This window comes from Electrophorus electricus, chromosome 3 (genome assembly GCF_041902795.1).
Source record: "Electrophorus electricus isolate QZ-2024a chromosome 3, ASM4190279v1, whole genome shotgun sequence".
Lineage (NCBI taxonomy): Eukaryota > Metazoa > Chordata > Actinopteri > Gymnotiformes > Gymnotidae > Electrophorus > Electrophorus electricus.
The window spans coordinates 20,421,884-20,449,568 of NC_137499.1; the positions used below are offsets into that span (position 1 = coordinate 20,421,884).

Below are 27,685 nucleotides of genomic sequence, written 5' to 3' on the forward strand. Positions count from 1 at the left end.
CCGATTCACTACTCGTGTAGTTTTCTATCACTCGATTTGGTGCTTTTAAGTGTCAATCAAACGCTTTCCGTTTGTATTCAGAGTGTAGGTAAGAACAGAGGAGGAGGTGAGGATAGTGTGGTGGTAAAGACAGTGTGTAAGGACAGAGGAGGAGGTGAGGACAGTGTGGAGGTGAGGACAGAGGAGGACGTAAGGACAGAGGAGGAGCTGTTGGGGGGGGGGGACAAAAAAAACAAAACACTCCGTGCCGAACGCCATCTTGAACCTCATTGTATCCACGGAATGAGGAGCCTCAGCGCGCTGGGGACGGTCTGCGGCGGTGCTCTGAAGAATTTTCCGAGGTGTTTGTGTCCGTGTGCCTCGGAAGAGCTTACATTCTGGACAACACGGGGATGTTCCTTGTTGGCTTACTGCTACTCTAATTCTGCCTGTTAGCCGTTAGCCAACCGCTCTGGCTAAGCTAAGCTAACGTTAGCTCTCCCAGTCAATCGCGCTTATTTGGAGCTAGCTGGCTAAGATAACGTTAGCGCTCCCAGCCAATAGCGCTTATTCGGAGCTAGCTAAGCTAACGTTAGCTCTCCCAGTCAATAGCGCTTATTCGGAGCTAGCTAAGCTAACGTTAGCTCTCCCAGTCAATATCGCGTATTCGGAGCTAGCTAAGCTAACGTTAGCTCTCCCAGTCAATATCGCTTATTCGGAGCTAGCTAAGCTAACGTTAGCTCTCCCAGTCAATATCGCTTATTCGGAGCTAGCTAAGCTAACGTTAGCTCTCCCAGTCAATATCGCTTATTCGGAGCTAGCTAAGCTAACGTTAGCTCTCCCAGTCAATATCGCTTATTCGGAGCTAGCTAAGCTAAGGTTAGCTCTCCCAGTCAATATCGCTTATTCGGAGCTATCTGGCGTGGTGGCGCTACGTGTCCCCGCTTTTCGCCGTCAAAACATTTATTTCGGGATGTTTTGAGGAGACTAGGCTCGCTGGTTCTCGTCTGACATTCAGGTTTTCGGCTCGTTAGGTAGGTAGTCGGCTAATCTTGGCCACGGTTGTGGACATTTCGGTCGCTTAATGCCTTTTCTTTCGGATCGTAATGTGGATTTGGCCGTATGACCGTCGAGTGTGAGGAATTCATGTTTTGTGTTAACTGTTAGTGATATATAGCTGTCTCTGAAGTATTTTAAATTACTGCTACCAATGTGTATTGACACATGTAGACAATATCTGGGATAGATATATTAGATAAATGTATATATTTTAGTTGTTAGCTGTCGTGGTTCCGACACTGAAACGTGATATAACTAGAACATATTTATAAAGTTGTAATTCAAGAACAGACAGTAACGTGGCAAGTGGGTTAACTTTAGTTTATTGTAAAATACTAAACACTCAGCGTAAAGGATGAGCTAAGGATGACTTAAGCAGGGCTAATGGACCGCTTTGGTTTGGGTGGAATGATTTCGCTCCATAGAAACAATCTGACGTCGGGTGGTTTGCTCTAGCGGGCAGCCTCGTGCGCGGTTGTGGAAGGGGTTGTGAGCCCGTGAGTTAGGCAGGGACACTCGTCGTGTTGGCTTTCCTGGGTTTCAAGTCTTTTTCCCCCCCTTGTCCAGTGCGGTGTCGTTTTAGTGCGAACATTTCGCCCAGCGTGGAGAAATCCGAAACCCTGCACCGGAACGGCTCGTGGTACAGGCGCGCTGCGATGTTTTTCCTTCGCTGCACGGACTGTATCCTGCCCCGGAGAGGATACCGCGTGCCAAAAAGCATGCTCTCGTCGCTCCGTTGAAGGGTCTTGATTGCAGCGAACTCACTGAGATCCCAAGCAACATTTTACCTGTGTAAAAACACCGAAACGGAGGAACGGCGGCCGTCGGAGCGCTAAGGATTTACTGCAACGGAGGAATCCACCTTCCGACTGAGTATGGGGTCCGCGAGTAAGCTCGCATTCGCCGTGTTCCTCATCTCATGCTCTTCAGGTGGGTAGCTAATATTTCTACATAAAAAGCACAGCTCGCCACGGAACGCCAGCATCTCTCCTCGAGGATCGGACCCACGTGATCCCATGGCTAATCTGCCATGGTTAATGTCACACGTTTTTTGCTTTGTCCGTCACCGAACATGTATATCATTTGTTGCTTTAGGGAGAGTTAAAATTTGCGGTGCGGCGCGTTCAAGCAGCAAACCGGGCTTGTTGGGTCCGCGGCTCTGGGACGCGCGCGCGGAGCCCTTTGCTTTAACCTACACGAACTGGATTGCGTGTCGGTGTACGCGGCGTTGGGACGCAGCACTTCAACAGTTTAAATAGCGACAGCGCAGTGTTGCTCACGACGGTAAGGGCTGCATATACCGAGTGAGAAGGTCTTTTTAAAACCTTTTCACAGGAGGTTTTGCTTTCAAGGCTTTTGCAACTGCTGTATGCTGCCCCTTAAAGAACTTAAAGAAAGAAACCCTCATGCCGGATTAACGGCTAGCCAGGAGCCTTGGTGAAGGGTAAGAATTCTGCTTGGCAAGAAGTTGAACAGATTTATCTATCTATTTATTTATTTATTTTACTACTGTGCTGGTCTTCGGTAGCTTGACCTTGACGGAGCGTGTCGCGCGGCTCTCGAGCTCGCTTCTTTATTTTATCGTTGTGCTGCCAGGGTGTGTAGCGCGCGCGGGCGGGCGGGCGGATTGTGTAACGCTGTGCTTGTGACGCGCGTGCAGTTGTGTCAGCGCGCCGTGGAGTTGGGCCGGTGCCCAGAACAAGGTTAATTACGCTTTCACTCTTCCGATGGAGGGTGGGATTAGATAAAGACAGAAGCGGTTGGATCCTGAGAGACGTTTTCAGGGCGCACGCAGAAGCGCGTGCGTTCCGGAAACGAGGCACCGGGGGCTTTTGGGCCTTGTGCACGTATACGTGTAAGAAATGGTGTGCATATCACTTTCCTGCTTGCTCCAACTCTTTGCCCCTTGTATGGATACGGTTACAGAGATTCCCTTCAGATGAAAAGCCTCACAGATCAAAAACTCAAATTGCCAGACACTTTGATCTGAGTGTAATACAGGTAGACTCAAGTGTGGTACAGACAACAAGACGGGCTGATTTGACATCAGTTCAGAGAGACAGCATGCCTTTTTCATTAGGAAACCTAATTGGAGGTAATTCCATGACGACAGTCTTTCTTTCCCTGCTAATTAGTGCTGCTGCGGGGAGTTGCTAGAGGAAACGGGGCATTTTATAAAAGGGAGAAATATGGCACGAATTTGGCAATGTAGTCGGCACTGAAATAGGCTAAAGTTCTGCAGCATGTTTCATCCACTTTAACCCAACCCACAGAAATCCTATATGCCAAGGTTAACAGCTCCAAAAATCCCTGTTTCCAACACACACACACACACACACACACACACACAGCTCTAGTACACAGGTGATGGGATGTTTGGCATCTTACAGATCTCTCCTTCAGCCCCCAGGATAGTCCGAACCTAAAGAACAGTGCTTTACACAAACACTATATGCCAGCATGTCAGATAATATCAGAGTGCAGCATTCACCAGACAGGGTAACCGAGCAGGGGTCCGTTAGCGTTCTGTGTAGGCCTCTGCTAACGGGAGCAGTCCACCCACTGTGTTGCTCTGAAGTCTGGAAGCCTTGGGGGGAGTAGCTAAGTGTGGAAGGGTCAGGGTAGGTCAGTGGGAGCTACTGGTCCATGTCCCAAGCCCCTCCTTCAACCCCACCCACACCCCACCAGTTGTCCCTGTAAATGTTTGTACCATGCAGCTCTTGAACCCCCAAAAAAGGCAGGTCTTCACTCAGCATCTGCAGCTAAGAAGGACAGTGGGAAGAGGGGGAACGCCGGGGAGACTTGAGGGGCAGTGAGGGTGAGCGGAGGAGCGAGGGTAAGGGGGCGTGGGGGTGAAGGTGAGATGGGGAGTTGGGGGTATGGGCCAAGAGGACAAGACTCCTCATCCTCATATGACCAGGCATGGCTGTGACCCGGGCGCCTTTCCACACTTGGAAAGAAGCCACACTGACACAAACAGCAGAATTTCAGATGTGTGTGTGTGTGTGTGTGTGTGTGTGTGTGTGAGAGAGAGAGAGAGCGTGTGAAAACGAGGGTGTTGGTGTGAAAGGAAGTAGCAGAGTGCGCCAGTGGTAGTCTATTTGACAGTTTTTGTGTGTGTGGCAGTGAGAGCAGGACCACTTGAGGACACACTTACATAAACCCTCGCTAGAGTGATTAGAGCTGCAAACAGGAGCAGAGCTCGGCCACAAAACGGGGAGAAAAGCTGGGCTAGCATGGAGCTGAAGATCATTACATAAACAAATACAGCAGTCCCCACGCTTCTTCACTACAGTTCAAGATTTAGGGGTTGTTTTTGTTTTGGTTTTTTGTTTGTTTACCTATTTTAGTAAATTAGAAGGCAGAGGCTCCCTGCATGTGCTCGAGAGCTAGTGCAGCCCAGAACAGGTATTTCTCGTTCCTTACCATCGATTAACGGGCAAATGGACAGAAACGCGGTTCTAACTGTGGAATCAGCACTGCTGTCGGGGGGGTTTCCAAAGGCAAGCTGCTCATTTCCTTCCAGCCAGCCAAACGATCACAGAGTGGTGACAAAGCAAGATCTCCTGCCCTCCTAATTTGTATATTTGACACACAAGCTGTCCAGGTACCCCAGTGATGCTGAATCTTGCATGTTGTAACTTGCGGCAGCTGGAAGTCGCGTAGACCGTTTTCTCTAACAGCTCCGTGCCTCCTTCGGTGCGAATCTGCCTGGATAATTAGCTGATGGATGAAATTGAGTGTATTTAAACAGGTAATGTGCCAAACTGTGCAGGGCTTGCGGTGCTGAGGGAAGCGCTGACCTTTGCCTGCGAGCTGGTGTTTCCAGCGCTGTAGTCCGCCACGTTTACATGCCCAGTTTTATACGGGCACCGTTACACCACCTCTTCTCTGCCAGCATGGTGGAGGTGCTGCTGGTGCTTCGATGGGTCTCCTGTATGCCTCCATGCATGTCTTCTGTAAGCGTGTCTTCTGTAAGCATGTCTTCAGTCAGCCCTCCAGGAGGTGTATTGATTTCTTCTCCACTGAGGATTTGGCAGGCCTGTGTAGACTTTCTCCATTCTGGCTCACTTGTGTGAAACAGAGAGGTGTGTGTGTGTGTGTGTGTGTTTCCGCTGAAGTGGTGCCCGAGTGCAATATCACCCCTAGCTCCCCACCACAGGCCTTAACCAGCACAATCAAACAGCATTTCGGTGCTTAAGGTACAGTCCGCCACTCATCCTAGAACACAGTGCATCCCATAATGAGCTGCAGGACACAACGTGGAGAGGGGGCTCAGGATCTGCTTCCTCAGATTTTTCCAAACCCGACATGCAAATAACTGTGTGTGTGTGTGTCTGTGTGTGTCTGTGTGTGTCTGTGTGTGTCTGTGTGTGTCTGTGTGTGTCTGTGTGTGTCTGTGTGTGTCTGTGTGTGTCTGTGTGTGTCTGTGTGTGTGTGTGTGTGTGTGTGTGTGTGTGTGTGTGTGTGTGTGTGTGTGTGTGTGTGCATTTGCTTGGATAAGTCTGAAGTGGCACAAACGCACCCTCACATGTTAGGGCGTGGGCACTGCCAGTCCTAATGTAGCTCGAGGTGTGAGTGGTTTCTCTAACCCCTTTACTGTGTCATCTTGCCAGTCAGACACGTGGAGTGTGAGCATGTGTCCATGCAAGCCTCATGCACCACAGACCAGAGGGGCAGCTCCTGATGACCTCAAGCCTCTGCCTTGCAAAGAGAAGAGGAAATGCCCTGCACAGGGCCTCTCTCAGGGCCTGATGGGAAGTGCTTTTTCTAAAAATGGGTTGGTGCCATTTGAAATGTCATAGACCTTGGTTAGCAGGTCTGTCTGATGGCAATTAAAATTAATTATGCAGCCTTTGAATGCTACAGGAAATTACAACTATTGGATTAAATAATTACAAACATTTTTACATAATTAAACCGGAGAAATGCAGAGTGTGGGAGCAAAGAGGCAGAATGGCCTCGAACGCAATTTCCATTTAGTCCGCAGGTTTCTGTCACTTGCTGTCAGTATTTCAACCTTCGCCTCTCCCTTCCTCTACTTTACCTTCTGATCCTTACACACACACACACACACACACACACACTTCTACTCCGTTTCTTCCTGCTGTGGCAGTTCTGCCTGGGAAGCTGGTGGATGCAGGCATGACAGAACAGTGCATGTGATTGCGTTTGATTGCGTCTCACTGCAGGGGCTACTGGTCCAGATGACACTCACCTCATTGGATTCACCACGGTACACCGCTGCTCGTTGTTCACCACGGTACATCACTGCCTGTTGCACTGGCGGAGAGTTGATGTTTGCCAGCATGTGTCTGTATATGACTTTGGTGTTATTTTGTGACCGTAACGAGTGGCGGCAATGACGCCACTATGTCGACGTGGAGAGTGATTCGTGGGTTAGGGTTATGGTGCAATTATGCATGAATGTAGTGTGTGTGGGTGGGGTGGCTGTGTGTTGGGTGGGGGTGGGTTGCAACCCCATTATAACACTGAGAATTATGGCATAGTGTTATGACCGTATGTGTAGTAGGAGTGACTAGATAGTGAATGGAGTGTGTAGTATGTGTAGTAGGAGTGACTGGCTAGTGTTGCAGTGTATGTACATAAAATTTCCTTTTTTGACAGCAGAAAGTGTTGAGTGAGTGTGTTTAAGGGGTTAGGACCATAACAGGTGTTCAGCAGTTTGTGTGTATGGACATATGAATGACTGTTAAAAGTGAGGGCTTTTTCTGAATTGCTAGATTGAGGTTGGTGGTGTGTATATGTGCATGTATGTGAGAGACTGTGACATTACTGTGTGTGAGGCCTTACTCTGATCTTTCATTAAAACTAGACGGTGATTCTTTATCGCTCCCTTTAGTTTTAAGGTTCTCGAGGCCTTTACCTGCCAGCCGGGACACCAGCAGACGTGCCACAATCCCGACAATTCAGCTGACGATTTGTTGTCATCGGAATAATTTTATTCCACTTCTGTAGTATTCCTGTGTCCCTATAAATACTGTAATACTCACACAAGCCTTATGATGATGAACATGTTTTACTGCACAGTGAACTGGAGAAAATGTAATAAATCAAACTTGTATGCTCATTGCAAAATAAACGACAGTGTAAAAATAGCTTTAAATAAAAAATAAACACACTGGCCAAAACATCTGTTCATTTCAACGACAGGGTTGTTGGTTAAAGTTTGTTCTAGCGTTCCGAAGCTAAACACACGTCCTGCACGTTCTGTTGTGGGGCTTCTTTCGCGCTGCACGTAATTTAAAACCGCTTGTAAACACAAATGTAGCATTACCTAATCAAGTTTCAAGTTTGGTTTAATGGAACGAAAACCCAGTTTAAGCAAATTAATGGACAAGACGCTTTCATCTAGGCCGTGCGTAGCAGTTAGCAGCTGTGTGAAGCTGTGGATTTTCAACTTATGCAGGGTCAGGAACCATGTACGTAGGTTATTATAATATAATATCTCGGTGATGACTGAGGCCGATGTCTTTTTGTCAGAAAGACAATTACTGGATCGTTTTGGCTTGCAGTTTGAGCGACAATTAAATCGCGTGTTCGTACTCTTGCGTCACTTGCAAAACTGAAGCAAACTTCAGTCACCAGAGTTGTCAGAGCTGCACTTCCGGGGTCAGGCACCAGGCCCTTAAATCTTTTATGCATACCACAAAGAAGCAGTTTGACTTCAGTCAGTTTTGTTTCAGCACGTCTGTAGCAATGACGAGCCCCATAAATCCGTGTTTGAGATCAAATAGCTACGGAAAATAATTGTGGTCGGAGCATGTCAAGGCGGTTCGTTCAAGTCATCGTGATCAGGCAGTTATGCAGTAATCACGACAGGCCTACCCACAACACACGGCATGATGCGTAGGCCTGTTTAGAAAGTGTGGTATAGAGAGCGGACCTTCACTGGAAGGTATTTTGTCTGCAGTCACGGTTTCATGCTGTTTTTAAAAGTTTAGCGTTCCTGTACATACTGAATGACTTGCACCGGGCGGGCGCTTGGAAAAGCCTGAGAAGAGACCTTGACTCGAAGAGGTCTGTGCTGTCGAGAACTAAAGCTTTATTTTTTTGTAGGAGACAAGCAGTTCTTTTGTTCAAGCAGTGATTTTTCTTTCTGTAACATCTGATGTACCATAAAGATTTTTTTGGTTTTTGGGTAGCAGACCACTACACGGTTGCTTGAGTGCACAAAATGAACATATCGAGTGTCTCCTGAAAGGACATTTACTTAAAAATGCCATGGTGAATAGTTCTTTGTTTTTTGTTTTTTGTTTTTTGGACCTCCTTAGGTCCTCACAGTGATGTACCAGAGCTCACCTGGATCCGGTTTGCCTCTCTGGTTCTAGACCCCCTGGGGATTTGGGTACTGTGGGCTCATACTGGCCACATTCTAATGAGCAAGACACAAAAGGCCCCCATGATGCCAGCAGGGTCTGGCTCATCTGTAGCTGCTGTACGCTGTGTCTGGATGAGCAGGGATGGGCACATCTGCCTAAGAATTTTAGTCGCACGGGGTGTGTGTGTGGTTTGGGTAGCACGCATGCCTTCAACTTCAGTCCCTTGCCATGTCCCCACTGCAAAGAAAGTGCACCAACGCGCTCTCAGTCTCCTGCCATGCAAGAATTACAACCTTCTACACCAGGCCACGCTCTCCTGTCCTTAAATCTTGCCGATTCCTCACCGTTTAATCAAACCGGTTGTCGGTCCACATTCTTACAGGCAGAGGCATTGAGTGGAAGCTCTGTGCAGCCTGTCCAGGCCTAAGGGCTACAGGCAGGGCAAAACAGCAGCACAGTGGAGGGACGAGTGTTTGCAGCGCAGCGGAGAGCTCACTCTTTATGCATAGGCTGTGCTCCTAGTATCCTGGGCCGAGTGTGAGCGTGTTCTTCCCGACCCGGGTCATGCCATGTTTGGCCGTGTGTTGGTTTTGCGGTGCGTGGGCATGCATTTCGGCGTGTAGCGTCATGCGTGCGGTATTGGAGTGTGAGCGCAGGGCCTTGGGCACCCGCAGCCGGGCACTGGAACCAAGGCGGAGACTGATCTGCCCTCCAGCCTGGATTAGGGGATCAGATTCCGCGGCCAGGTCCTGCTGTTTACTACCCCTGCGGAAAGAGTGGGGCCACTTTCTCTCTCTCTCTCTCTCTCTCTCTCTCTCTCTCTGGATCTCTGGATCTCTGACTCTCACCCTCTGCTGGAGGTGGCAATTTGTCACTGCTGCGTCTTCATCTGTCCACACGGTATTAGAAGGCGGAGGGGGTACTTGGATTTCATGATGTGCCTGAACCAAGGCTAACACCCCTCCTGTTCCCGCAAGCCCTGGCGCCTCATGATGGGGCATCGTGGCCGTCTCCTCTCCCTGTGCTCCAGGAAGATGTGGAGTGCTGTGTTCCGTAATATCATGACACGTTTTCCTTAGGGGGATTGTTTTTAGTATTTTATGAACAAAACATTCCTTCCTTAAGATGCATGGTATTTTATTTCCAGGTAGCACGTGCCTTCCTTAAGATATACAGTATTATATTGCTGACTAGGATATGCAATACTTCAGTTACCGTATCTTTTTTTAATATCTCTCCCCCCCCCCCTCCCCTCCACTGCCTTTGTCTTCCTGAAGAGGGCCTCCCTTTAAGGCCCCAGGGCGGAGTAAGCGCTGGCCCACCAGCAGCCGCGGGACTCCAGTGGTCAGAATGGAAGCGGCGGCCTCGCAGGCGGGGCCGGGTAATCTAGCCGGGGGGGGCGTCGAGGTGCCGCCAAGCCCAGTGTGGCCGGGTAAAATGCCAGAGTGATATCTTCCAGTTCCCAACAAATGACCACAACAGCGTGGAACAGATTCTAAGGGCCAGTTTCCCAGACGAAGATTAGCGCTAAAACTACAGCGGCCATGTCGGCCAACGATCAGTCACCGTTGACCGTACGAAGCTGTGCTTAAGCCGTGCCCAGGAATTTCCACACCCTCCCAGACCAAACGTTGGCAGCATTAAATTAATTTATTAATTCATTAATTACTAATGTCCGGAGTAGAACATGACGTCAGCGCTTAGTGTTCAGGCTTAGGAAGCTGTTTCATTAGCGAGAGATGCGCTTGGCAGGTATGCCTGTGCGGTTGAGGTGAGATATGCAGCAGTGCTAACTAGCCACACACGGCTGTGTGAACCTCATGACGTTGGTGGAGGCGGCCAGCATTGTTTATGTGCATTTGCCAACTATTTAGGGTTTCCTAGCAACCACCAATTACTCTGATTCAATTCAGAGCTTTAGGAATGTAGGTAAATATAAAGATATTTAATTGTCTTTGGTTGTTTTTTGTTTCTTTGTTGGGGGGCAGTACATGTGTAATCGCTGGATGAGAGAGTGAAGTGTGAGCAGGACCACATCTGATTTGCAGCTCCTAGACACCCATGCTTCCCTTATCAGATCTGGGGTTTATCGGACCTTATCAGATCTAGGGTTTATCGGACCTCGGAAGAGTTCACAAAGGCAGCGTGCCAAATGTTGTCGCTGCTGCACACATCGACAATAACACAAGGGTCTCGCATGCCCTCCTGGCCTGCTGCCAGTCTGACTGCCACAAATAGAAAATGTAATCTGTTTACCACTCACCGCGTTGCAAAGGTCATCCAGGAGACAGTGGTGATGCACGCAATGGTGCTGATTTCCTCATGAACTGGCATCCTTAAACGCAACAGTTATACTCTGGATACGTAATAATAAAGCATTCCTCATGGGCGAGGCTTAAGAGACCAGGGTTCGTGTTTTGCTCAGACACAAAGCATTTTTGTATAGTGAATACACAGTGTAATTTTCCAAAACATTGTGCCGTCAAACAGGGTGTCTGTGGTATAGTACTAAAATATATTTGGTTCTACTAGCTAGCAGAATAAGGACAGTAATATGGTTGTGTGGGGTGGGGGGTTGTTTTTTTTTGTCTTGACAGCTGAGAATAGTAGCTTGATAAGTAGATTAGAAGGCTTTAGGTAAGTTTTGACACTAACACTAATTTATCTCATCCCCAACAAACTGAGCTCAGCCTCTTTATTCTGGACATAACATCCCCCTCACTGTTTCTGTCTGTCTGTGCCGCCCCCCCCGCAGGTTTTCAGTGTTTGTTTATAGAAGATGTGGGAATGTGGAGAGCCTGGTGGAACCGAGTGTAAATCTTCGGGGCTTGGTGAATTATTGAGCAGGGTCAAACACGTGTGTCAGCAGATATGTTGGACAGCTCAGACACTCCGTGTACCACCACCCCCCAACCAGCTGTTGGTGTAATACAACCTCCACCTCTCTCCTGCTTTTCATGCTGTCTATCTCTCTGCAGTGTCAGAGAAAGAACACGCGCGCACACACACACACACACACAGCTCTGTATTTAAATCACAGCCGCACCACCAACCCAGTTTCAGTGGGGTTCTTGACTATGACTAAGTCATGTGTAAGGTGAGTTAGGAACTCCTGTCTACTTTATTACTCTGTGTGGGTTTACGGTTTGTCTTCGCTCTGTGGGTGTTCCAGACTCTCATTTGACATGAGAGTGATGCAGTAGGCAAACCTAGACTGGCTTTATTTGGCTCTAAATTGGCAGAAATCATTTGACAAAATGTCCTGAATGATGCTGGGCTTCAATGAAGCTGGTGAGATACCCGCCCCCCTCGCCACATTCCCATTTCACAGGAGGGTGAGATTAGCACTTGCCTTAATCTGGTGGATTTCCGCCTTGACAAGTGTTCCGTCCCAATCCCAGTATCCCTATAGGTGTTATAGGTTTATACTGCTAGGGGCATGTCCTGATCCATAAGACTTGAGGGTATAACCGGACCAATTTTTAGTGTCCTTCAAGTTATTGAAAGTGTTTTATAGGGTATGACCTTGTGTCCTATCATAACTCACAGATAAATTGTGATGTACAATGGATATTTAAGGGTTCTGCAAAATGTGTTCTTGGATCTCTATAACGTATTAAAACGTCTTAATGTTTTTAAAATTAAATGTCATAAATTGGCCTACATTCAAAAATGACCCCTTTTAAAACTGATTTGAGAAATCCTAGTTTTCGTATCTCCGCTTTCCTGTTTCTGCACCTCCATGTACATATGACTTCACACACATGCTGCTTGGAAGAGTTGGCAAGCATAGCTGCAAATGTAAATTCAACCCAAAAATAGCTGCAGGATGAGCGTTGCTGGGACTCGCTGGCATTAACGAGACACTGCTTTGCAGCTAAATGAGCAGTATACTAAAATTTTCAGTGTAGGTGCGATTGGGATAAAAGCACCCTATTCTCACACGAAATCTGAGAGGCATCAGCTTTGGTTAGATGACGTCAAAGAAGCTCTGTGTCAGTGGAATCATATGTTGGATTGTCGGATGCTGCCAATTCGTCATCTGGGGTTGGGCACAACAACACAGCAGTCGCAAGTTTGGGTACAACACAGCAGTCACAGGATTCTGGTTCATCTGCTGTGACTGGGTACAGCACAGCAGTCACAGGATTCTGGTTCATCTGCTGTGACTGGGTACAGCACAGCAGTCACAGGATTCTGGTTCATCTGCTGTGACTGGGTACAGCACAGCAGTCACAGGATTCTGGTTCATCTGCTGTGACTGGGTACAGCACAGCAGTCACAGGATTCTGGTTCATCTGCTGTGACTGGGTACAGCACAGCAGTCACAGGATTCTGGTTCATCTGCTGTGACTGGGTACAGCACAGCAGTCACAGGATTCTGGTTCAGGTAGAGCTACCATGGGCTCTTTAGATGAGTTCCCACCAGCCATATAAAACCAATGATGAGATTAACATGTTTTTAAAGTGATTTCCCCCCACCCCCCCGATTCAGACTACGCAAAGTCGTTTATTTGTAGCAGAGATAAAACTGAGTGGCAATGTTTGGTGTCGTTCCATTTTTGAAAAAAGTTGCCATCATAACTATGCCAAATGTTCTCCGAACAACTGGATATCCCGCTGACTGCAGTGCTGATATGTTCACTTCCTCTGCAGCTCTCAATTCATTAGATGTTAGAGCCGCGTTGCGTTTCTGCCTCAGTCCGTTCGAGTGAAGGTTATGGCGTCGCTCACCTGTGCTGGTCAGGTGAGCATTGAGACTACACAGCGGTGGTCAGTGCTGGATCCGCTCACATGCAACACGGCATAGAGAGGAGCGTGTCTGCTCACACCTTCCCAGCGTGGACACCTGCGTACTCCGGAGTCCCCAGATGCTCACCACGAGGCCTCCCAAAGTGCACAGATGAACCTCTGCAGACAAATGCAACTTGTGCTTGTCCACAGTGCCTCAGAGCCCACCGCCCGCAGGGCGCGCTGGAGCTGTGGGTGTGGCTGTGGCTGTGCTGCTGACTGCAAGGGTGGCGCTTCAGTTCCTTTGGAGTCCCACCCAGGATTTAACACGCTTGCGATTTTGTCAGAAAAGGCAGTAAATGAATAACGGATGCTAAAGGCTAACATCATTAACACCAAGTGCAAGCCGGAAGGCCTTGTGTGGGTGAAATTAGAACAACCTTGGTGACATGACGGTCCATGGCCCAGCTAATTTTTAGTTTCTGTGATGTTTGGTCAAACTGTATTCTTGTAACCATCACTCCTTTTTACCATTAATTAACATCCAGCACCAGTAGTTCCTGATACGCTGTCATTCTGCTGCCTTGAGTGAAGATATTCAAGCATAAAGGTTGTGCAGAACGGTGGTGGATTAGTTCAACGTGCTCGTTTTGCTGGTTGAGAGACTTTGGCGCAACTCTAACTCTCCTCTGAAGAAACGTGATGCTTCCTGTGTTACAGGCAGAGCCACGCTGAAATATTTAGCACTGCCCTTTCAAAGCTGCCACGTCTAAACGGTTCCACCTGTCACTTCCTCACCTGGACAGCGTGCTTGGGAGGGGGGGGGGGCGTAACTCCATCTGGGTTCTGATGAGCCGACTTTTCCGGTGGGTGTGGCCGAGCGACCAAAATGGCTCCGGACCGAACAGGACACCCTGGCGGCTTGTCAGAGCCCTTCCCTTTCACTTTATCCTGCTTCCTGCCCCACAAACCATCCCGTGGAGGCAGCGACGGGGCAGGGCGGGTGCTCGATGGGGGCGGGGTGGGGCACGAACCAGAGCCCATGAGCGGATCTTGTTTAGACCCTGGCTTTTGCTGCAGTGAAAGGCAATTACTGAAGCCCTGCTCACAAACAAATGGCTGTACAAGGCCCAACCAAACGCTGCTGAGGAGTCGGTGGGGGTGGGGGGGGGGGGCGGTCAATGATGCCGGTTGGCGTCTCATCTCGTCAACTACCATTTATTAACTTCATTTATCATTATCCACATCAGCTTTGGTGAGTTCAGTTATTACTTTAATGATGTACTAGGAAAGGTTTTTGGGTTCCAACGAGCATTTTGATCTTACAAATGGAACTGATGGACATTATGGTTATTGCTGTACTATTTATTACTGCTGTGTTACTTCAGTTCTAAAGCAGCTTATGCGAAATCTCTTGGTGTGTTTTTTTTTAAAATAACATTTAATACACTAGAACACACAAGCCGACAGACTGTGAACACCTACACCAGTTAAAAAGGCTTCCTGGCTAGACATTTAAGCTTGAGATACTGTATTCTTTGCATTATTTGAATTTTTCTGCCCTACTAAAGTTCCTGTAAGATGAGAGAATTGAGGACTTCTAGTGGAGCAGTGGGCTGAGTGACTGTCAAACCTAAATTCACTGCTTTTTCTGTCAGGCTAACAGGCATTTCAGCACATACCCTGCTGTAATTGAGATAATGGCAAGTCCATGAACCAGAGATAATCCCTGCAGTGTCATGCCTCTGGCAGTAATGAATACATCTTTAATCAAGAAACAGCCCAGTGAAGATATCTGCACAGACATCTCCATTATCACTTCACAGCTGGGTTTGAGCGAGGGCGCAGTGGGTCTTGTTTGACTCATAAAATCTGTTTTCCCACATTGGAAACATTGGTTAGCTGACTTAACAACAAGCATGTTGGTGTGAAAGCGAATGGGTCTTTGCTATTGCAGGACCCCAAAAACTGCTCTGCCTTATGGCCATTGTGCCTGACTGGAGAGTCTTACCTGAAAACCAGTCAGTACTGGTGTTGGTACAGCCATAACAAGGCCCTTCTTGTTGTGCCTTTTGGCTAGTTCCTCCTGAGACCGAGTGGTGTTTAGATCTGACTCATCCTAATAAGAGCTGAGCAAGGTGATTGTTTTGTAGCTGCTGTTAGTTTTAGCAGGAGAAGGTTGACCTCCCTTCACATTTTAATGCGTTAGTTGGCTACTAATCACCATACACTTGGGGAGAGGGGCAGTGCGGCATGGCGGGAGAACACATCCACCTCCAGACGGCACAGAGTCGTTCCAAATCCTAGCCCTCAGCAGCAAAGCCAAAGCCTTTTCCAGAGAGGAGGAAGCGGGTCACATGCTGGCTAATGCTCAGTTTAACTCCATAAAAAAGCTTTATAGTGCCTTTATCTGGTGGCATCAGTTGTGCGAGACATTTCTGTCTCTCTAAATGGCCTCCTCTCTCTCAATAAGCCTCATAGAATTTACTTGAGTATTTTTAATCAATTAAACAAAGGTGATTTACGACTGCTGGTTTGTTTACTCTAATTTCCGGAAAGTTGATAGTGCTGTTGATGGTATTATGCGTGTTTAAAGGTACTGAACCAAGATAGGATGTGTACAGAACAGTTGGGCAGCAGTCTGGTTCACCCCAGCTGGTCAGTGCTGTGGTTCCACCACCGGTTCTGTCTTGACCATCTTATCTCTCTCTGTGTCTTGAAGGTGATTCATAAAGCTGCATGGTCAGTTACACTGGATGACCAAGGTCAGCATTGAAGCTCAAGGGCCAGCTATAGCCCTCCAAAGTCCTTATGAATGATGAGTTGTACGGGTGTAACAATGCGCTCTGCTCACAATTCGGTTCGTTTGATTCACGATACTGGATTTATGATTCGATTTTCTGACAATTTTTGAACCTAAATTTGGAGGGGACATTGTGTAGAAACAATGTTAAGAAATGCATATTTTTAAGATTTATAGTTACATGCAGTTAAAAGAAACTAAATGTAAACCAAATGTACTGTAAACAAATTGCAGTTTTGCCATATGTTAAATAACCAAGTGAAAGCATTCCTTTATTTCTGAAGCATAAACAATGCAAAATACAGTGCAAATATTAAACAAGATTTTATTTTATTCCCTTAAAATTAAAAGAAAATGCAAAGAAAATCCAAAAACCTTGGTTCATAACATGCTACTGTATCAAAATCTTGCTATTGTAACAGCTTTACCATAGGTGAAGTGTGACCTCTGGTGTTCAAACAATGCAACTGCATTAGATAGAATCATGAACAGAACGCGATATCGTCCATCCTGTTGGAGGGTGACCGTCACGAATGCTACCTCGGGTGGTGTGGGCTTGTGAGGATTTCAGCGAGATGGTGTTGGGTTTGTTGCTTGGGCTTAAGAGCAGTGACTGTTGTTTTGAGGGCTCACTGGGGTGGCAGGGTCGAGGCACTCTCTGTGCCAGTGTTTGGGGAGGGGTAGAAGTTTGGACATGTCATTGTTCTTGGGAGAGGAAGCTCAAAAATTCGTAATTGAGCTGTATTCTCAAATCTTGTTTAAGACCTATTATAACTTGAATTTGGTCTTGCTCAAAATGTCAAAAACCAAAAAATAAAGGCTGTACCATAACACTTGCAGTTGGGAAAAAAATATATTTTACTATGAAATGTATTTACAACAAAATGGATCCATTTCGAAAACACATCTCCCACAGTTTTTTTTTGTTGTTTTTTTTTTTTTTACACCTTTCCTTTGTGCTTTTTTAAAATTATTTTTACAAATCATGTTTTATGAATTGTTTGTTAACAAAATAAAGTTCTTACTGTATTGAGAAGGCTTGCTTGGCTTTGCTTGAGAAGGCTTGTTAGGCTTTGGTTGGTTTGAACAGAGAGATTTACATTGGAATTTAAAGTGGGATTTAAAATGTTCAGTTGTGGTGAAGTTCATTTTTATATTTTAAATGCACTTTGGAAATGAAGATCCTAAATGAGCAATTGGCTAAAAGTAAAACCGGAGTGTGTCAGCTAACTGCTCACACACTTCCCAATAACATCTACCTAGTTAATGATAAAGCTGCCAGCACGCACCGGCGTGTCTGCATTCGAATTGCCCGGTTCCTCGTGGCCTGCATTTGTTCACCAGCCCCCTCACATGTATATTTGCAGTTATTAGTTATTATGTTGTTGCAGTACCAAATGGACAAGGTCAGGCTGCTTCATTTATGTGATGGGTAATGGGTGAGTGTTGTGCTGTTGAGCAAGATCATTGTCTGAGCTATAGAAATATAATTTCCCAGGTTATCAACCATTTATGCCAAAATCCAGATTATTTAAAGAGTTCACAACCCCCCCCCCCCCCTTTCTCTTCTTTTTTTTATACATATAAATGGTTTAGGTGTAGTGTGCACGTCCACGGACTAACTCTGTTCTGTCTGTATGGCGGTAAGGAAGCTTCCCACTGCTGTGTCTACGTTTGTACAGCCCTGGTTTGGGCTGCTCTGATATTTGTTCAGGCAAATGAATTGAACAGATTCCCCTGTGTAAAGGCTGTAAAGGGTAAGGCGTGACTCTGAGATTCATGTGCACGAGCGTGGTGTGTGTGTGTGTGTGTGAGACAGGTTTTTGAGTAATGATATTGTTACCTCAACGTGGGCGAGTGCACGGGAGAATAATGGCAAATGACCTCTTTAAACTAAAACTAGGCTGTGTGTGCGTGCGCACAGGCAGTCAGTCTGCTGCTGCAGGAAGTTTGGGTGGATATACAGTATAGCGTAAGGAACCTAAACGCTGAGCCTTTTCTGTGCTCTCTGATATCTATGGCTCTCTATGTCCAAATGAGTGCAGAATGCTTTGTGCTGTGCATAATGGTGTGAAGCAATACAGAAATTAAATTATTTTAATTTAAAAAAAAATCGTGATGCATGGTAATATTGCCCCATGGCCACCCCCTTGGAGTGCCAGAACTTTCAATGTTCATTTTTAACTAGTCTTTGATTTTACATTGTATTTTCTGAGAATGTGCTTTATTATTTTATAAGACATCAATTCATTAATTAATCAATTGTTTAATTAATTTGATTAATTAAGTAATTGCTGCCACCTCCTTCCACTGTAGCAAAGGGCTAGTAATACATTTGCTACCTTTGCCTTTTTAACTGATTAAAAACTCAATAAAAATCAAATATTGCTGTTACCAATAATGCCAGATTAATGCAATTAAATAATGTTATGCACATTAAAGAAAGGTCTACCATCTTCCATCAAAAACCTATGATTCAAGTGATTTCCCTGCGTCACTCTTTCCGTAAATAACATACTATACTTTCCTACTTTACAACCCATTCGATCTCTACAAAAACAAAGGTGGATAATCCTCAGATTGTGTCGTACTTGTGTTTAATAGCATTGGACGGCTTTAAAATTTAATCTACTGTAGCCTATTGACGTAATGGCAATCTACCATTTTAAACATACAGGAGTTTTTGTCAGAATGGAGCTCTTTCAATACTGAGAAGTTGTTGTTGTTATTATTACAAGTGGCATGTCATGTTGTCATGGAGCTAATAAAGAATATTGTTCTTCCTGTAGTTTTAAATTGAATACCTGTTTATCAGCAGCCTGATTTTGTTAGTTTATTGTAAACTAAAAATGTATTTCTGTGTTACTAAGAGGAATTGTGTTATACTGTGTGTGTGTCAAGTCAAAACATTTACATTTATGGCCAAATATGAAATCGCTGTGAAATGAAATTATCATGTTGTGGTGACAACTGAAGTTCTCCCTGATCTCTTCCCCCCCCCCCCCCATCCAGGAGCGATCCTGGGCCGTTCCGAAACCCGGGACTGTGTGTATTACAACTCGAACTGGGAGAAGGACCGGTCGAATCGGAGCGGGATTGAGACGTGTTCCGGGGAGAAGGACAAGCGACGGCACTGCTTTTCCACCTGGAAGAACAACTCGGGAACCATCGAGATCGTCAAGCAGGGCTGCTGGCTTGACGACGTCAATTGTTACGACAGGTGTGTGTGTGTGTGTGTGTGTGTGTGTGTGTGTGTGTGTGTGTGTGTGTGTGTGTGTGTGTGTGTGTGTGTGTGTGTGTGTGTGTGTGTGTGTGTGTGTGTGTGTGTGTGTGTGTGTGTGTGTGTGTGTGAGCTCTTACGATTGCCTGGGTCTTCCCAGCTCTTGACTATAGATAGCCCAGGACATCTCCGACACCAAGACTTGGCCAAGTTCCACCTGTGAAGACTCATTATCCCTTGAGAAAAGCATGTTCTATAAAGTAAGGGCATGAAGTGCTCCGGATTTGGGGTGGGTCTTCTCACTGTTTGTGGCCGTATCCTTCTTCACCCAGATGACTACACGACTGTCAGTTGTAATGATTTTGTTCTGAATTATTTGGATAGCTGTTTGTGGCCTGGAAAGCCAGGGGGAGAGTGCTGAAAGAGCTTGATTCAGACGGAAAAGGGTGTGTGTGTGTGTGTGTGTGTGTGTGTGTGTGTTTTGATGAGTAGTACTCTCTTTGGGGTTTTGCACTTGAGTGCCTGTAATTGACAGAATACTAGCATCGGTGACCACTGGGAAACACACACACTTAATCCACCCCCCCACCCCCCTTCTGTTCTTCCGGCCCTGCAGCAGTGAGTGTATGGAGAGGAAGGACAGTCCTGATGTTTTCTTCTGCTGCTGTGAGGGGAACATGTGTAATGAGAAGATTTACTATAGCCCGGATACCCACGCTGTTCAGAGTGAGTCCCACACACACTCACACATACACTCCTCAGGCTGCAGCTCTGAGGTTTTAGTGCTCTAATAATAACTCTCTGTACCTCTGTGTAACTCTCCACACACACTGATTCACCAGCCTACTGCTCTTTTGGCTTTGATGGGACTACAACTGCTTTATCTGTTGTTGTTGTTCTTCTTCTTCTTCTTCTCATTCTCCTTCTCCTTTGTCTCCTAAGTGGGGTACATACCACAAGAGCACACACTTCTTTCATAATTTGTTCCTGAACTGGTCCTGGCTCCTTTGGATTTCAGGACATGTGTCCTGTTTTCATCACGTTGTCTTTAAGACGTTAGTTCGGAGGTGGCTAGACTACTTTTCACTAGCAAGCTTTCTGTGTGTTAAGTAGGTGACAAGCTGACATGGTGCTAGAGTACTTTACACACTTTGCAATTTCCATATTCTTGCGCATGTAGGTTCAGAGCTTGAAATATTGTTGACTCACCCAAGTGTTAACCAGGAGGTACCGTTCTGTCACGAGTGTGCTAGCTGGACACGCTACACGCATTTCCAGACGAGAGATTAAGGTCTTTGGTGTGATCCGTGTGCGGCGGGGCAGGTGGTGTGTAGTATGTCACGCTTGGCGTGCAAGAGATTTTTGGTGGCGTGTTGGGAAGTGTAAAGTGTGGATTTGCTGGGCTAATCCTGCTCCCTGACCTTGTGTTTATCCAGTGAAAAGATGTGGGAATGCTGCCATTCCGAACATGCCCACCCTGCCCTAGCATTGGCTCACACACTCACCCTGTTTGACTACCTCACAGAGCATGCACTAGGCCCCAGCACATGGTGGAGTGAATCCCCTCGCATGTTCTCCCCCAACACTCACTCGCCTCCATACAGAACACAGGCCCTGTCCCCACACTCACTGCCTCCCTCAGGCACTCAATCCCAACACTCAGGTCCCAACACTCACTAAATCCATCACTCTCTCTGTCTGTCCCTCACTCTCTCACTCACTCGCCTACAGTGTACTGTACAGAGCACCCATCTAGTCCCAACACTCACTCACTGGGTCCCAACACTCACTCACAGGAGCCCCTTCTCATTTCTAAAAGATTTTAATTAGTGTTTCTATTTATAACACACGTGCTGAAAGAATCCAGTACTTTCAGAACCATGAGCCTAACTCATCAGCTTTGCCATACAAATAACTATAGAGGCAATACAGCTTCCTTTAGGGAAACAGTCATCATTAAAATGAGCAGGATGCTGGACCCTCCTGGACACCTCGCTTCCGTTTTATTGCACTTTTTACGGTACCTATTTTTGCACAATGGCTTTTATAAAGACGGAACAAAAAGGTCCAAACTAATATTGAGCAAAAGTGTTAGTGGCAAGGAATCAGTCCTTGAAATGGCATTAGGAACAAACCTCACTGCACACTTGCCCAGGCACCCTAATTCTGAATGCAGACTTGCCCTAGCACCTGAACACTTCAGTAGGTTGAGCTAAAGGTAAGCTGCCTCCGTGTGCCATGCTTTAGCTCATTGGCCAATGAGAGCACAATTTAGATGTACTTTTAATAATTAAAGCCCCGCCTCTCTCTCTCTCTCTGTGTGTGTGTGTGTGTGTGTGTGTGTGTGTGTGTGTGTGTGTGTGTGTGTGTGTGTGTGTGTGTGTGTGTGTGTGTGTGTGTGTGTGTGTGTGTGTGTGTGTGTGTGTGTGTGTGTGTGCGCGCACGCAGCCACATCGAACCCATTCACACCAAAGTCGGAGCTGCTCAACACCCTGCTCTACTCTTTGGTGCCCATCATGGGCATCGCTGTCATCCTGCTCTTCTCCTTCTGGATGTACCGCCACCACAAGCTGGCTTACCCGCCCGTGCTCGTGCCCACACAGGTAGCCACGCCCTCTGGACCCACCCACACACCTCCATTAAGAGTCTTGCACATGCTGTAGGTCCGAAAAAGGCTTTCTTAACATCTTTAAGAAAGATATAGCTTTTATGTTTACTGTTACTGTTCTAGTTCTGCAGTAGTGTGTAATGAGGAGCGATATTGCTGTGATTAATGGTGATCAATGGCAATGTGAATAAATAAATATATGTGGAAATACAGTAGGAAAATGGGGGGGGGGTAGTGGGCATAACTCTAAGAAATACACTGCGAAATGCTGTCCCCAGAATGAAAATGCAAGATAAGGGAACACTGCTCAGTGATGATGCTAAAAAGTTTGAACTACACACGCTGAAACCTTTTGCGGTGGATTTGCGGTTAGCTCTGTGTGTTTGTGTGTGTGTGTGTGTGTGTGTGTGTGTGTGTGTGTGTGTGTGTGTGTGTGTGTGTGTGTGTGTGTGTGTGTGTGTGTGTGTGAGAGAGAGAGCGAACACACTGCTGATCTCGCCGTGGCCTGTGGTGCTTTTGTGAGGAGAGCTTATTGCAAGATCATTGTTTACTTTTACTGACTCCGCTTTTCCTGTCCCCACTATTCCCCACATGTGTATACACACACACACACACACACACACACCACTTAGTCATGCAAGGGGCAGAGCATACAGATAAATAATGCAACATTTGACTACAGGTTATAAAAAGGTGTGTGCGCGAGAAAGAGATGGGGAAACTTGTTGGGGGGGGGGGGGGGTGGAGTTAAATCAATATTGCAGATTTGCTCCATGCTGCATCTGATTGGTTGGAAGCTACAGATCTTGGTCATATAAGCAGGTCTGTACTTTGTCCCCAGTTTACTTGTAGCACATTAGTTTAGCTCTCAGCTGCGCTCTCGCTCGCTCGCTTGCTGTCCCCATCTCTCCCTCTGTTTTTCCACACCTTCCTCCTTGTCCCTCCTTGCGTATGTTTGCTCATCACAGGCTTCTTCTGACAGCTTCACTCCTCTTCATCTGCCTCTGTTTCACCACACAGGGAGCAATAATCCCTTCTGCCTTTTCTTCTCTTTTCGCTAGCACGCCTTTCAAATAATGATAGAGGTAAGATGAGTTTCATTAATTCATGAAGTCTCTCTAATTCCTTTTGGCTGATCTGTTTTCAGTAGAAGTTTGGTCACGAGCAACGCTGTTCATTATATTCCTGTGACACCAATCTGATTTTCTCTCATCGTTTTTGTTTGGATTTTTTATTACAGGCCTGGTTCATGTCAGTTTGCATGGATCAATGCCACATGCCAGAACCTCTTCTGCTTGTGTCTGTCTGTCTCCCTCCCTGACTTTGTGTTTGTGTTTTTCCTATGTGATGGTGACATGCTGCCTTTCTGGTCTGTGCTATACAGACAATATAGATTCAGCAGGAATAACCAGTAAAGTGTATCTCTCTCAGATACACACATCTTATTAATGGCTAGTTGGACAAAATCCGGGTGTGTGTGTGTGTGTGTGTGTGTCCTTGCATGCCTGAGAACTCCTTTTCGTGTGCAGGAGAAGTGTAATGGAAAGATAAGATTCAGTTTTCTAGTTAACACCTAGAAACACCTCAGTGTTTGGTGGCTGCACAGGCACTGTGAGAGGTGTGTTAAGGAAGGCTGCGTCTTTCTCCGCCACTGCTCTGTTAAACGCGGCCTTCCCAGTCCACTGTGTGCTGGGCATCGCGGAGACCTTCACACGCTTGTACAAGCGCTGGGTCCTTGAGACCTTAATTTCCTTCTGTGCATTTATTCTCCTGTGTGACAGCTGCACGAGTTGTGGATTCTGAAGGGCTTGGAGTCGTTTATCTGTGGGGGTCTGGGCGGCTTCGTTTGGGGTTGGGAGCGGGGGTCCAAGGGGTCCACTCTGGGTTTATGGCGTGTGCAGTTCCACTCACAGTGTCCAGCAGCTTTTTAGTAATTGAGACCAGAGGAAGGGTCAGCACCGAAGCGATCAGTGTCGCCACCAACCTACACGCCCCTCCTCCCCTCCCCGCCCCCAAAGAGTGTCTCAGAGGAGCCGAGATGACGGCAGACTGACCAATCACAGCTCGGTGTGAGTGTGTCGCTCCTCCCAACGGTGACTATTGCAAGCAGTCGATGTGGCCAGGCCGGCACGCCGCAGCACGGCTATGCCGCCGTTAGCTTGAGCAGTGTTTCTCAACTCCCTGCCCAAATGCTCCATTCTCTCCCTGCCCCAACGCCCGACACACCTGCAGCGCGTGGGCGAGGAGCTCATCACGCCAGGGCCAGCTGCCACACGGCGGGAGCGCAGTCTCCTAGCGGGTCCCAGTGACTGGACAGGGAAAGCTGCCTTACAGTATGCCCTTTTCCCCCGAGGTTTAAAGCGGTAGTCTGCTACATCTGGACGTACCCAACGCCTGCGGTTCCCATGCTGCCTGCAGGGGGCACCCATTTGCATGCTTTTGTCTCGTCAGGCGCCGAATGCCAAAAGTGCTCCGGGCTGTGCTTTTGTTGGTCAGGAGTACGGTGCGATTTGATCCGTGCTCATAGATTGGTTGGAAGAGCCATTAATTTGCCAGTTAAGGCGCAGCACCCGATACTGTGGAGTTGTTTAGTTCGTGCCAGCTGGTTGGTTTCAGTCTAGTATCACAGTGACTGGTTAAGTGAATTGTTGCGTATGAGGCTTGCGCAGTGTGTGCTGATTGGCCGCCGACTTCTGTGCAGGACCCTGGGCCGACTCCACCCTCTCCGCTGCTGGGTCAGAAGCCACTGCAGCTACTGGAGATCAAAGCTAGGGGGCGCTTTGGCTGCGTGTGGAAGGCACAGCTACTCAATGAATATGTAGCTGTGAAAATCTTCCCCATCCAGGTAAGTGTGTGTGTGTATGTGTGTGTGTGTGTGTGTCCACACACATTTCTGTTGGGTTGATCTTGGGTTTTTACTGTGTGTGTGTGTGTGTGTGTGTCTCTCTCTCTCTCTTCCCAGAATAAGCTGTCTTGGCAGAATGAATATGAGATTTACAGTCTGAGTGGGATGAAGCATGAAAACATCCTCAGCTTCATTGGGGCAGAGAAGAGAGGAAACGGCATGGACATAGAGCTGTGGCTCATCTCCACCTACCACGAGAAGGTACACACACACACACACACACACACACACACACACACACACACACACACACACAGCATGGACATAGAGCTGTGGCTCATCTCCACCTAACACGAGAAGGTACACACACACACACACACACACACACACACACACACACACAGCATGGACATAGAGCTGTGGCTCATCTCCACCTACAACGAGAAGGTACACACACACACACAGCATGGACATAGAGCTGTGGCTCATCTCCAGTTACAACAAGAAGGTACACACACATACACAACATACACCACATATATGCACATACTGGAAATACAGGAACTGTAGCTCAGCATAAAAATACATGTCATGGATGCACACCAAACACAGACCATGAAACCTTACCATCAAGAGAAAAAATGCAAACTCACTCATGACATTTGTAGGTCATTCTGTTCAAACACTGTTGAGCTGTAGCTCATGTTCCCCTATTAATATTTTTAGGCTCACATCTGACCCCTGGTGGTCATAGTATCTCACACCTCTCTCTCCCCCCCCCCCCCCCCTCTCTCTCTCTCTCTCTCTCTCTCTCTCTCATATGTGGGAGTTCTTCTGTACAGGGCTCGTTGACGGATTACCTGAAGGCTAATGTGGTGTCGTGGAATGAGCTGTGTCATATAGCGCAGACATTTGCGCGTGGTTTGGCGTACCTTCACGAGGACATCCCAGGCCTGAAGGACGGCCACAAACCGGCCATCGCACACAGGTGCTCTTTTATTGTCTTCCCTCTCAACCAAGCTGACCTTATTCATTCTTATTTTAAATGCCATTCCTCATTGGCTGTTTGTTCCTGATGTGTTCGCGCGTGTGTGTGTTTTGTTTTTATGCTTTATTTTTTTTATGTATTTCTCTTTCCGTTCCCCCCCCCCCCTTTTTTTTTTTTTTTTTTTTTTTTTTCTTCTTTCTCTCCCCCTCAGGGACATTAAGAGTAAGAACATACTACTGAAGAGCAATCTCACTGCCTGCATCGCCGATTTTGGCCTCGCACTCAAATTTGAGGCAGGAAAATCCGCAGGTGACACACACGGACAGGTGAGCTCTGGACACGCGCATGCGCTCGGCCATGTGGAGCTGGAATCTGCGTTACTGTCCCGTCACTGTGGCTTACTGTGTGCCTGTCTACAGTGCTGCATGGTGTTTGTGGTGTTTATTAACGCGTGTGTGTGTCTAAGGTGGGCACGCGACGCTACATGGCTCCTGAGGTGTTGGAAGGGGCCATTAACTTCCAGCGGGACGCTTTCCTGAGGATCGACATGTATGCTGTAGGACTTGTACTGTGGGAACTGGCATCCCGCTGCACAGCTGCTGATGGTAACACACACGCACAGTCTACATATTCTGTGTATACACACACGCTCTACATATTGGACTTGGACACAAGCTGCGTTGTGACAACTTCTGTTGTAAAAAGCGCTATATAAATAAATTTGAACTATCCTGTGTACACATGCACATACACCACGCACACGCACATGCACATACACCACGCACATGCACCACGCACATGCACCACGCACATGCACCACGCACATGCACCACGCACACGCACATGCACATGCACCACGCACACGCACATGCACCACGCACACGCACATGCACCACGCACACGCACATGCACCACGCACACGCACATGCACATGCACCACGCACACGCACATGCACATGCACCACGCACACGCACATGCACATACACCACGCACATGCACCACGCACATGCACATGCACCACGCACATGCACATGCACCACGCACATGCACATGCACCACGCACACGCACATGCACCACGCACACGCACATGCACACGCACCACGCACATGCACCACGCACATGCACCACGCACACGCACCTCGCACACGCACATGCACCTCGCACACGCACATACACCTCGCACACGCACATACACCTCGCACACGCACATGCACATACACCACGCACATACACCACGCACATGCACATACACCACGCACACACACCACGCACATGCACATACACCACGCACACACACCACGCACATGCACACACACCACGCACATGCACACACACCACGCACATGCACACACGCACACGCACATGCACCACGCACACGCACATGCACACGCACCACGCACATGCACCACGCACACGCACCACGCACACGCACATGCACATACACCACGCACATACACCACGCACATGCACATACACCACGCACATACACCACGCACACGCACATGCACATACACCACGCACACGCACACGCACATGCACACACCACGCACATGTGCACACACCACGCACATGCGCACACACCACGCACATGCGCACACACCACGCACATGCGCACACACCACGCACATGCGCACACACCACGCACATGCGCACACACCACGCACATGCGCACACACCACGCACATGCGCACACACCACGCACATGCGCACACACCACGCACATGCGCACACACCACGCACACGCGCACACACCACGCACACGCGCACACACCACGCACACGCGCACACACCACGCACACGCGCATGCACACACACCACGCACACGCGCATGCACACACACCACGCACACGCGCATGCACACACACCACGCACACGCGCATGCACACACACCACGCACACGCGCATGCACACACACCACGCACACGCGCATGCACACACACGCGCATGCACACACACCACGCGCACGCACCACGCGCACGCACATGCACACGCACCACGCACACGCACACACACCACGCACACACACCACGTGCACGCACACACACCACGCGCACGCACACACACACACACCACACACACCACGCGCACACGCACGCACACCGCGCAC

General features: G+C 47.8%; 1 protein-coding gene across 2 annotated transcripts in view; it reads left to right on the forward strand.

Annotated features, from left to right (window-relative positions):
* The first annotated feature begins 241 nt into the window (after positions 1-241).
* acvr2ab (activin A receptor type 2Ab) overlaps positions 242-27,685 on the forward strand; it is a 32,443-nt gene continuing 4,999 nt past the window's right edge. Inside the window, exons 1-11 of one of the 2 annotated variants that reach the window (XM_035524837.2) lie at positions 242-1,013; positions 1,606-1,968; positions 18,928-19,135; positions 19,752-19,861; positions 21,584-21,738; positions 22,805-22,828; positions 24,445-24,588; positions 24,706-24,849; positions 25,431-25,576; positions 25,788-25,902; positions 26,043-26,181. In XM_035524837.2, coding sequence (XP_035380730.1) covers positions 1,914-1,968; positions 18,928-19,135; positions 19,752-19,861; positions 21,584-21,738; positions 22,805-22,828; positions 24,445-24,588; positions 24,706-24,849; positions 25,431-25,576; positions 25,788-25,902; positions 26,043-26,181 — 1,240 coding nt within the window. In that variant the 5' untranslated portion in view covers positions 242-1,013; positions 1,606-1,913. Of the gene's footprint in view, positions 1,969-18,927; positions 19,136-19,751; positions 19,862-21,583; positions 21,739-22,804; positions 22,829-24,444; positions 24,589-24,705; positions 24,850-25,430; positions 25,577-25,787; positions 25,903-26,042; positions 26,182-27,685 lie in introns of both variants that reach the window. The other variant, XM_035524840.2, reaches the window with a different exon arrangement.